General features: G+C 35.9%; 2 protein-coding genes across 2 annotated transcripts; both read right to left on the bottom strand.

The window, feature by feature from the left end:
• Positions 1 to 663: 663 nt before the first annotated feature.
• On the bottom strand, positions 664 to 2,458 carry LOC143630252 (phosphatidylglycerophosphate phosphatase PTPMT2-like). The gene is made up of 5 exons (XM_077099320.1): positions 2,052 to 2,458; positions 1,575 to 1,791; positions 1,399 to 1,481; positions 1,227 to 1,316; positions 664 to 1,142 (listed from the first exon to the last, which is right to left on the bottom strand). Exons 1-5 carry the CDS (start codon positions 2,238 to 2,240, stop codon positions 888 to 890), a joined length of 834 nt encoding a protein of 277 aa, XP_076955435.1. The 5' UTR covers positions 2,241 to 2,458; the 3' UTR covers positions 664 to 887.
• An 8,023-nt stretch (positions 2,459 to 10,481) lies between these two features.
• On the bottom strand, positions 10,482 to 11,775 carry LOC143630194 (large ribosomal subunit protein eL31-like). Its single transcript, XM_077099270.1, has 2 exons — positions 11,597 to 11,775; positions 10,482 to 10,889 (listed from the first exon to the last, which is right to left on the bottom strand). The coding sequence occupies exons 1-2, from the start codon at positions 11,674 to 11,676 to the stop codon at positions 10,610 to 10,612; spliced, it is 360 nt and encodes a 119-aa protein (XP_076955385.1). The 5' UTR covers positions 11,677 to 11,775; the 3' UTR covers positions 10,482 to 10,609.
• Between the last annotated feature and the right edge of the window lie 412 nt (positions 11,776 to 12,187).

Here is a 12,187-nt window from a genome sequence, read left to right as displayed (position 1 = left end):
ACTCATGGCTCGCAACTCAAATTTAATTAGCTCATTGAAAAGTTAGTTCGAGTTGCTTTGGTTCATGCAAGTTTTCACTTGAGATGAAGCACGCTGGAAAATTTTGTATGTTATTGTGTATCAGTCAACACGATTTAAATGTTATGAGCTTGAGAAGTTTAGTTTGCCTCATATTATTAAACATGCTAGTGAACAAATTAGACATATTTGGACATTAAACATGATTTTGGTTCGTGTGGCTAGTAAGACAATCAAAATTGTATGATGTAAAAGAAAATGAAAAATGATGATATATTAATGCCTTTAGGCCAGTGAACTCCATAATTATACATGTTCAGTTTCCAAATTTGAAATTTGAGGTTCGGTTTAACCGAAAACCTATCGAAAAGACGTATATTGATGCCTTTATGTTTACGATACTATTGTCGGACCTACCATACCTATCTTTCACTTACTACTTCTGACACTTCTCTTTTGATACATAATAATCTTTTACAAGTCAGAAAATGAGTAGTTATATCCAATATAACATAATTTTCAGTCTCAGAAAAACTTCATTACTAATCTACGTTTTCAGTCTCAAAAAATACATATCATTAACTTTTCACTTATATAATAACATCGGTTTGTTTGTAGGATACTTCAATCCGAGTACTTGACCCAGCCTGTTTCAACCCGAACTCATTATCCAACACGTCTAACACGTCCATCTTGCAATACACAAAAGCACTTGTTCATATTACATAAGTTTAAAAACTAAAAACACCTGAAAACAAATATATACATAAACATGATGCTGAGACGGCATCCACATGATCTTTTCTTCGAAGATAGCTCACATTTTGCTGAGCTATTTCCATGATTCTTCACAAACCGGTTACTAAAACCTAACAACCAGGCGTCTCTGTCAGCTTCAAACTAACAGGACCCGAGGCACTTGAAACTTTCAAAGACGCAAAGAGACACGACAGTTTTGCAATCACTGGACTCGTTCTTGAAACCCTTGGAACCAATGCTAATTCTTTCCCGTGTGATGGGCTATTGTACCCTTCCAAATCAGCTTTCGTTATCAGCACCGCATCCCCTGAAGAAGCTGACGTGGCAGTTGACACTGATCGCCACTGTTTGTATTCTTGAACCGCCTACATAACATATATACATTTTAAAGTTAAAACACACATATTATAAATCTTATAATATCATTAACACCCAAATGGGAGACTAACTTTCCATTGAGACGGTGCCAATAGCACTCTCGGTCGCCTAGACCGCACATATTCCAATGCAGAAGCCGGGGTCATATGTTTGTATTCAACCTGCAAAAAGTTTAAGACTATTTATTCCAACTCAATACTTCATTTGACACTAATTAATTTAATACATATCATTAAAGCGTACCAAATAACAAAGCACAATCGTTGTACTCCTTCCTCTCCCGGCCTTGCAGTGCACGTACGTAGTCCTACCACGAGTCGCATTCTCTGCAACCAAACACAATAAATATAAAATGTCAAGAACCATAAACAGAGTTGTAAAGATAACAAGTAAACATTAAATAATAAACTTTTACTCACTGTGAATGAAATTTACAGCCCGATCGATGTCCACAAAAGAAGGGGCGAAAAGATAATCCCGCGTGGGAATAACAAGATGGTCTATATCATGAGCGCAATACAACGAAGTGGGGACCAAAGTTTCATACGGCTCGTTGAGAGTGATGACACCGCCAACGTTAATTTGTTTCAACCGAGGGACGTCTTTCGGGAACGGAACAGCACCCAACAGAAGAAACTGTTTAAAATAAATCAAAAAATATTAATATCGATTTAAATAGATCATAATTTTATAATTTAGCAAAAGTTAATGATATCACAAGCAATGAAAAGTCAATACTATTAGCACATGTTATTGAATCTTGAAATACAAACAAAGCAGCAACACAAATTTCTAATTAACAAGTTAAGATAGTCAAACACTCTACCAATAGAATCTGTAATTAACAAGTTTTTGAAGAAGCAATAATTAACATAATAATAATAATAATAATATACCTGATCAATTTGATCCCACCATCTGAACTCTGATTGGATTTTATTACGGAAAACGTTATACAAAAGGGTCGGGTAAAAGAGGATCCGAGCACCGGCTCCGACTAAGGCTCGTTTGGCATCAACGGCGATGATCTGGCGTCGGAAATCATAATCGGTGGTGGTGGAGTCATCTAGATCGTCGATCTTCATGTGACCGATCGTAACCAAACTTCAAATAAAAGCAAAACCCTAATTCCGAGAGAGCGAGTGAATATGTGTAGATAGTGAGACGTAATTGTTATGATTCAAGATGTGAATAATAATAAAATCATGATGAGTAGTATAAGTTGAGACTGATGGAATAGCCAACAGAGAATGATCTGAGTGAGCTATTATAAGGATTGATTCGAAGACAGGTGTATTGGAATCGGAAGGAAGAATCGATTAGAGTTATCTTTTGGAGAGAAAGGGGGAAAATAATAATAATAATAATAATAATAATAATAATATGATCGGACGGATGGATGGTATGAATATGGAAGAGAGTGGAAGGTCCGTATATATGTATGTATGTATGTATATGGGGTAATTACTTTGTGAATTTATTTATTATATGGATTTTGAGTTTTTATTATGGAAATTATTTTGCTCAAATCTTTATCATAATGTATACTCCCGATATAATCTATTTTATTTTTCACCTTTTATTTTACCTAACACGACCAATCCAATCCGCTTTGATAAAACGGTAATTCTGTATATTTATCAACTAATATATTTATCTTGGTCCAATTTCTTTTTTTGCTTTTTTAACCGCAACTTTAATATGACTATCGAGCATCTAGTCAATCACATTTCATTTGGTGAAATTTGGAAGTGAGTTCCACATATTATAAAGGGTGGTTGTGAATGTAAATGAAAAAAATATATATCATTTTTTATCTATATCTAGAAACCTTGGCGGTCGAATTTTATATCGTCAAGGAAAAACACCCTTATCTTCTATCAGAAAAATTCTCATACTATATATAAAGCATACTATATATAAAGCAAATAACAAGAATCTTTAAATCTTTTAAAAGGTACAAAACTATTTACTTTAAATATAATACACAATGCATAAAATTATTAGTTATTAGGGGCAATTTTGTCTTTAATCTCTAATAACTCTTACTAAATAAGTACAACCTTAAACCTTGGTCATTCAACTTCACTAACATTTTGTAAATCTAAGGAATAGTTTAACATAGACCTCATAATTGAAAATCAACTACCCTCATGACTTTTAACGGTCATAACTTTTTCACATGTTAAAATTTTTATAAAAAAAGTTACGCCATAAAAACAAGTGTTTTATTCTATTTAATTTAGTATGAGATTGCTATACTTTTTAAGTGTTAAAATTTAACATGTTACATGATTACCAGTTACAGCCAATAACATATCGAGTTGGCGGACCACGGGTCAAGGGTAAAACTGGATTAAGGTCGGAACAAGTTGATACAAAAAGGGGTTAATTTGGTTCGGGTCGGGTGGGTCAGGTTCGAGTCAAAAGGGTAATATCAAAACATCGGGTTAAAACGGTGTCGAGCCGGAATGGGATTTGGTCTAAAATAGGTTGGTTTAAATATGTTTAATTTGAAATTACTGTACTGAAGAAACACGAAATCCCCCTTTAGTCTAATTACTTAGTCTAAGGGTGATGATTAAGTATTTCCCACGATGGGGTTGAATATATACTTGGCACAAATGAGTAATACACCTACAAAACAGAACATCGTGAGCTCGTTACGAGGGAAATGAGGGATCCTCTCCTAACCACCCTCCGGCTTGAAAATCGGTATTGATATATGTATAATACTTTTTAGAGAGTAATAGTGAGTGAAAGTCCCGATCCTTTACCGTTTGGATGTGATTTGGTATTTATAGTTGTTGGAGGAGAGAGAGAAAGGATGTGGCCACCTACCCTGTCACGTTGTCCACCAATCAGGCTCCTTGGATGTGTGCCAAGGATAGTTGGTGGGCATGATGGTTATTTGATGTTGACATGTTGTACTATGTAGTACCATTGATATGGGTTGTCCATTCGTTATCGGCTAGACGTTAATATTCTTTATTTTTGCACCATAGTTTGTGCATGGAGGTATTATATGTTGCGTCGTAGTCTGTGCATGGCGTGTGGCCACATACCTCACGGAATTATATTATGTTGTGGGTAGGTTTGGTACTTTACCTCTGCATGTACATTTCAAATAAGCCATGTGTATATTTCAAGTTTACTTCTTGATTTTCGCCAACGGTTACCCAAATGCCATTGTTTACATGCATTAGGGCTAATAAACGTGTGTCCATCACCACGTAACGCGTGTAACACATTCTTGGTTAGCGCTCAACAAAAACTATGCCAAATGCCCTTTGTTCTTATAGTTTGGCTTTTCATCATCAATTTTCTAATATGTTATATAGTTTTTATAATTTGATTTAATAACCATTTGCTCAAATGTACAACTACTACCTCATATTTGTTAAAAATGACACTGCAAAATATCACCGTCACAGCATCGCGCGAGCATTTTGCTAGTTATTATATAGGAAGACACCATTCACCCCTATAAGAGAAAAAAATAATGATAAATGTATGAAAACTATTGAGAAAAAAGAAAGAAAGAAATGGTAGTGAATTTAAGTGTAATTATAGGAATGAGAATAATGAATGGATTGTGAATGCTCTGCTAATATATTATAAAAGTAAATTGGTCAGAATGATATTTAAACGATCTAGTTCATAGTTTGATTTTGACAGCTTAACGGTTCGAATTGATTATTTTTGAAACTTGGAATTTGCTATATAAACTGGGTCGTTTGCCATAAAATTTTATATTTGTGTATGTTTTCTATTTTTGGAATGTAGTTAGGTATATGTATTATAAAGCCGTCTTTATCATTTTAAAACCTAATTTTCAGTACTAACCCGTTGGTTTGGCCCGACCGACCCATTCAACCTAATCAGTTTGGTTTGCCATTCTACATAATCTAGGGGAAAAAAACTAACTCATCTAGCCAAGAGTTGGCTAGATTTGAATATGAAATCAATACAAGCTTAACATTAGGTTCGGATTGGTATAATGAGTTGATCAACTCGGCTTAGATTGTCATGAGGTTGAATCTAAGTTAATGATGACTCAACTCAACTCTATTGTACCTTGTGATACATATTCAACGTCTGAAAGTAAAACATCATACTTGAGAAAGAGATCACAGTTTTTACTTATTTAGGTTATATTTTTTTTAGAACAACGACTTTCAACCCTCCCGAGACCAAGACTATGTTGTTTTAACTGGGCCCACGCTTGAACACTCGTGAGTTATTTGCGAACGCCTACCACCTACCGGATAAACCCGTCTCCCACGCCGGCCAAATGGCACCACAACGGAGAGCCGGTAAAACCGGTTCAGAATCGAGGATCGAACCTGTGACCTGGGATCCCCAAGTCTTCCTCTCCTTTCCCTAGCCATCTGAGCTAGCCCAGATGGTTACTTATTTAGGTTATATAATATTTCATCTCAAATAATTTGAATACATAAGTTTTATTTGATTTTGTTTTACTTTATAAACTTAATATTATAAGAATTATATATTTGATTAATTAATTATTATTACTATATATAATTTAGAAGTTTGGTGCTGCAAGTGACCTATCGAGCCACTTGGCGGCACCCTATTGGTCGGTGTATTTTGTTTGTTTGTTTGTTTAGTTCTAATACCATATTAAATGTAATGAAAATCGACCAAACTTTATTTTTATTTTTTTTAGTTCTAATACCATAACAAACCTATAGAAACCAAGTTAGTTCATACAGACTTACGGCCTTATTTAAAGCCCATGACCGACAACGCTCCACTTTACCAATGGACAAGTTTACCAACCGACCCCCCCCCTTAAAAAAAATGGTCGTTGGTCCACCTCAATTTTTTTTATATTTTTTCCGTTTTTAGTTCCAGTATCGTAACGTACATAATTAAAGCCGACCAAATTCGTGTCAAGTTACCGCCTCAATGCTCGGGACCGACAACACATGAGTTTTGCCACCGCTCGGGTTTGCCAACCAAATAAATATAATCTTATATATTTTGTTTACTTATATTTAATGGTTTATCTGTTAATTTGACGAATTATTTTTTAGGATTTTAACCCTCAAATTTTACCAATGGTGTCTATATCGTAACGAACGCAGCTGGTACTGACCGAATTCGTGTCGACTCATCATCATAACGCTCGAGTTTTACCAACGCCCGGGTTTCAATGCTGGGGTTCTGCCAGCTGCCCCGGTGCAACGTGCTAGGTAGAAAAATTAGTTACTTACAAAATTCGAATAATACAAAAAATTGTTTGGTAAGCTAACAATACAATTATCCATTTTGGACAATTATCAATCCATCCATCAATTATATGAAAGTAGCAAAAGTGTGGTCCCTGAATTCGTAATTCATGTACTTATAGTAATGCGTCTACCCACAACCTACACTACATGCAAATGCTTTCAATGAAACTGAAAGCTACTTGTATAGTTTAAGATAATTAGACGATCCGTGACGAAACCTAAAAATAAGATAACATGGTTGTACCGTGTACATTGACATAAATATAAAAAAATATCATGTTTCAGTAATTAAGAGTGTGTGATATTATAAAGAAGTCGGTACCATTATCTACTAATGGCTTCAAGTGAAGGCTAATAATCATCCAGCGTGATAGATCTATCATGTCTTTTAAAGAGTTCTCAAGAACTCATCAATGTGAAATCTGGTATGAGAGTGAAAACTATTGATCATTAGTGAAAACTTCGATTAACTTCGATTTGATTTAAAAATAAGGATAAAAAATTAGTGAAGAAAATGGACGGTCCCTCAATATTTACAAAATAATGGTCTTTTTGGTACAAATTCATCAAAAACGCGTCTTGAAAGACTGAATTTAAAGGCACAATTTCCCAAGTTTTTGGAATTTGAAGGGATCTGGTAGGAAACATTATTAAACCGTCGGACAAGACTGTTTTATTATAAGAACATTTAGTGGAAAATATGGACTGGTCCCCCAACATTTTCAAATAACTCGTCGGATTTTCAAAAAAAATTACACTTGTCAGATTTCTATTGATTTAAAGATTTTATCAGATCTCGTCGCCTCAATCCAAATTTAGTGGGCTATTTTGGAAATATTTATAGATTTTGGGCTATTTCTCACTTTCTCTCTCCTCAAAAGGGTTATTTAAAGAATTTTGTCGAATATGAATTTTATGATGGGGATCCCTCTAAGACTAAGCATAGTGGGCGACGAGTTGGGAGAAGATTTGGGCAATAACACCCCCCGGGCGAAATGTGCGGCGATAGGAGGGGCGAGAACATATTGCCGCCGTTGTTGGTGAAAAGAAAATAATAAAATAATAATGTTACATTTGTAAACGGTAAAAAAAAACAAATTTAATTTAAACAATATATATATTATATATATATATATATACATGCACCCTTCTTCTCCAAACCCATATCCATTTCATACACTACACATAACCAAATTCTTCAAAAATACAACCAAAATGGATCCTAGAAACAACCCGAACCAAGCGAAACAAACATTCCCTCCTTTCGGTCAACTCCGAGGTTCCCAAAACCAACCGAACGTAAACATGCAATGGAACCCGAACACCCAAAACCAACCGAACCAAAATTTCCCGTTTGGTTTAGCCGACCCGATCCTAAACATGTACGGCAACTACCTCATGCCCCAAAACCTCATGTCGGCGTTCGGGTCTACCCAACCGGACCCGGAGACGGTGCTGGAGACCCATACGGCACGGGCCTCCATTTCTAGCCAAAAGCCGGGGCGTAAACACAAAAAAAAAACAACCGGGTGAGCCAATGGCGCAACGTGATCCATACAAACAATGGACCGAGGACGAGGAAGTAGCTCTCGCGAGGGCTTGGATCGTCTTTTCGGAGGATCCCAACGCCAGTAGGTTTTTTAATATTAACTATTTATATAAATTTATTCATTGTTTGTTAAAAATCTATACTAATTGTGACAAATAATTTTAATTTGTAGCGAACTTTCAAGCCATCGGGTTATTTTGAAAGAAAGTTTTTAAAGCTTGGCTCGTGATAACGGGTAAACCCGAAGACTACCGGGGTAAAGAAGCGGTTCAAGCCCACTGGAAGAACCTTAATTCGGATTGAAAGTTTGTCCGGATATACAACCGCTTGCGCGGGTCCGGTTGACGTAGCGGGCAAAGCGACGCCGGCATCCAAACCCAAGCGTTAACCGAGTTTCGATCTCAAGGGCATCCCGAAGGGCGGCTCGGGAAATCGTTCAAGCAACTACGATGTTGGGAAAACCTAAGGGTATGCGCGAAATGGAACGGGGCACCAACCGTTTCGGTCGCTCGACGAGCCAGCGCATCATCTCGGCCTTCAAAAAAGTCAAGGACATCGTCGTCGACAAATCCCAGCACACCAAACACACCCTCCAATGCCCGTAACTTTAACCTCGTTGACGAATACGGCGCGGTGAATTTAGACGACGAAGTACCTGAGTTGGCTCGACCCCGCGGCAGAACAAGAAAAAATAATAGAAATACAGGGGAGGGTTCGTCGTCGCTTCGAAACACGTGTCGAGGGTATGGGAAACGACATGAAAGCAACCACCGAATATCAGGGAATGGTAGCCAAGACGCTTCTACTAAAACAAATGAAAGAAGACTACGAATCCCTCATAGCGGCCGGTGAACACGAAGAGACCGCATTATTGCAATGACGACGACTTCAAAAAATGCACGAATATTATGGATATTAGTTTTTTAGTGTTTTTTGTTATGTATTTTTTTAATGTTTCTTTTTTAATTTTAATGTATTTTTATTTAATTATTTAATTTAATGGGTTTTATTTGTTTAAGTAAAATTATTAAAAGAAAATAATAAAAAATGGTGACGTGACACTGGAGGGGCTACAACACCATTACACCTAAAAAACAAATTCCAACCCATTGCTGACTGGGTATCACGTGTCGCAATTCGTTCAATTTATAGCTCATTCAGTACGCATAACCTAATGTCTTGATAGTGACCTTCCTTCTATTGGTGGGTGTGCACCCCACTTTCCTTTTGCCTATTTGCCACGTGTCTTTGTTGATCCATTTTCTTATAGCCGTTTTTATTCTATCTAGAGGGTAAATTCACTAAATTGTCTACCCTCTAGTACATTGTAAGGTGTCATGAGTCTTCTTCTCTTAACTATTTTATTTTAATACTGAATTACATACGATTGTATTTTATTCTAACAATACCAAAATGTAAATGCATTAATAACTTTTAGATGGTTTGAATATGCTAAGTCATGCTAATTTCAAGATTCAAAATTTCCATTGGATGATTAAGCTGTGTTAGTTATAAATGTTTTGTTGGGTTATCATATCATAAAATGAAATAATGAAAAACATTACTCTTGGTCTTGTAGTGTATCATGCTTTGGTTCTTTTTAAAGTTGACTCTCTTTATCAACCACTCACCCACATAGGCACATACTGTGTGGGAGGCACCCCATACTCAGGTGCATGTGCATTTTAACTTTAGAGCATGGAGGTTGGCTGCAAGTACCCATACAGTATTACAATGTCAAATCACTCACCTACATATTGTATGGGAGGCATACCTTATTTTGGTAGAAATTTGATATCTTTCTTTCAAGTGAATTTAGAACATGCAGATTAGATGATATCCATACAGTATTACAATGCCTACTTGCACACTTTTTAGTTTTATTATAAACAAGAATTACCATCTAACAAAAGAATCACATTTTTTTCTGAGCAGTGTTGAATTTACCACTACAGATATGAAAGCATGTAACAAACACAATTTGATTTTTGTGACAATTAAAACCTGTCCTAAAAAGTTAAAACACATCTACATAAAAATGATACATTTAAAGGTAGAATGAGTGGGGCTCAGACGACCCGGTAACTATTGATACCGACAGGACAGTCACCCCACGGTAGTCGTTACCAACGCAAAAGCATCTCAAGCAGAAACTGCACACCAATTTGGAGGGGGTGTGGAAAAAAAACAAGAATAAAATGTAAAAAAGCAAGCAAATAAAAAAATGGCAGCGGGAGAGGGAGAGAAGGTCAATCAATGACCATCCATCAGACCGGAACTCAGTTACAGCATCAGGCATCAGCAATCTTTTTTAAAAACCCATTACACAACTTTTGCTAACTAACAAGAATCTTGATGCAACAAGTGCTCAGTAGCAACATTTTTCAAAAACAACTTACCTCTTTGCTTCATTTAACAGTTTAACATTTAATTGGTTCCATTGTATTTAGAGTCATTAATATTCTTTCATTTGTGATATGCACAAACAAACAATTCCAAAAACACAATGCATTCAACTCTTTTCAAGAAAAGACCAATAAGCATAACCATCCATAAAAAAAACAGTAAATGTTATAGAATCCAAACAAAAGATAAAGATAAGAAACTAAACTCTGCCTGAAGTTTTAAAAAGATTTGACTTGATGAATCAATCTTCATCATCAATAATCTTGGTACCAAGCCCCTTGAGTCCTTCGGTTGGGATCTCCGCAACAGTGACGAGCGAGTATAGTTCTTCCTTAGCATCCTCATCATCATTCCTCTTTCTTGCAATCCTAACTCTAACCCTCCTTGGAACGCTTCTGATTCCTCGGCTCCATACGAACTTGTTCAGCTTCACATCAACTCTTACGTCTGTTGTCCCCATTGCATTCTGTGCAAACTTCTTAATCTCCTTAATGGCCTTTGGTGCCTTCTTCTTGAATGTGCTGCAAAACATTTCAATGAAAACTTTCAAAACCTAGGACGTATTATTGTACAACAAAAAAATGTTAAATTTAATATTTGATTATTCAATGTCTTGCAAATTAAAAAAAATATAATCAAAACTCATAAATTATGCAAAAAAATAAAAACAAACACAAGTAAATGATAAAACTTTGCCACACACAAAATTATTCTTCATCTTACAACAACTTGCAAATGAAAGACATAATACTTACAGTTTAACTATACAAAATTTGGGCTAATCAAGATTAACTAAAATGTGCAATAATCTTTATGATATCAAACACACTTCTATGCTTGACTTTTTTTCACATTAACAACTTTTCCAACTCTTTAAAAACATTTATTTAAACAAGTATGTACAAATTATAAAGTAACCACTAGCAAAGAAAAGTACTTACCTCCATCCAATCTTTGTTGATCCATAGTGGTTCAACAAAGATTGAAAGGTGATGTGTGCTTTTATTTTAAAGCAATTACCTTGCAAAATGTTCAGTGTTAAAATAAATACATATAAAAATTTGAAATTACTAATATAAAAAAATAAGTCAAGTGAAGAAAGTGTTTCTGCATTATACAACAATACTAATAATATTTCACTAAATTCTTTGTATAACAATGAAACACATAAAAATGAAAATTAGTGAGAAATTATTAATAAAAGAATAATAAAGGATAAATGTGTTACCATCCATGGAGGCGTTTGTGGAGGTTGATGGTGTACTCCCTGGAGACAACCTCTTGTTTTCTTCCTTTAGTTTTCTCCATTACTCTCTTACCTGCACCACCAAAATAACAATAATAATAATGAAATCAGTACAGTATTAATCAAATTATGCAAGTAATAATATGTCTAAGGTACCTGGGTTGAGGCTGAGAAGATGAAAACAGAGGCGTTGAAATGATGAGATGTGGGAATAAAAACCCTAATTAGAGGGGGCTAGGGTTTCTTAATGTTTTGGGCTTCAATTGGGTCAAAGAAAGAGGCTCGAGGCCCAAAGACAATAGTTCCTAGTTCCCACTTCGTATGGTCAATGAAATTAGAGGTGCACACAATACCCGGTTCCTGACCGATGGTGACCGGTGTACTCGACTCGAAACTGGTTCCTACCCGTCCTGACACGCGGGTACGACTTGGTATTGCGTTTCTCCTCAGAACCGGTTCAACATTTACCCGGTCAAAACCCGACCCGACCCAGATTTAGACCTTACCCGAAACCTGAAAAACCCGGTCAAATATCTGACTATACCTGAAACCGGTTCCTACCTGACCCGATTT

This window comes from Bidens hawaiensis, unplaced genomic scaffold (genome assembly GCF_021521415.1).
Source record: "Bidens hawaiensis isolate Kalapana, Puna unplaced genomic scaffold, B.hawaiensis_p1.1 tig00005588_1, whole genome shotgun sequence".
Lineage (NCBI taxonomy): Eukaryota > Viridiplantae > Streptophyta > Magnoliopsida > Asterales > Asteraceae > Bidens > Bidens hawaiensis.
The sequence above is the reverse complement of the archived record's forward strand: the minus strand, read 5'-3'. Positions and strand labels throughout refer to the sequence as shown.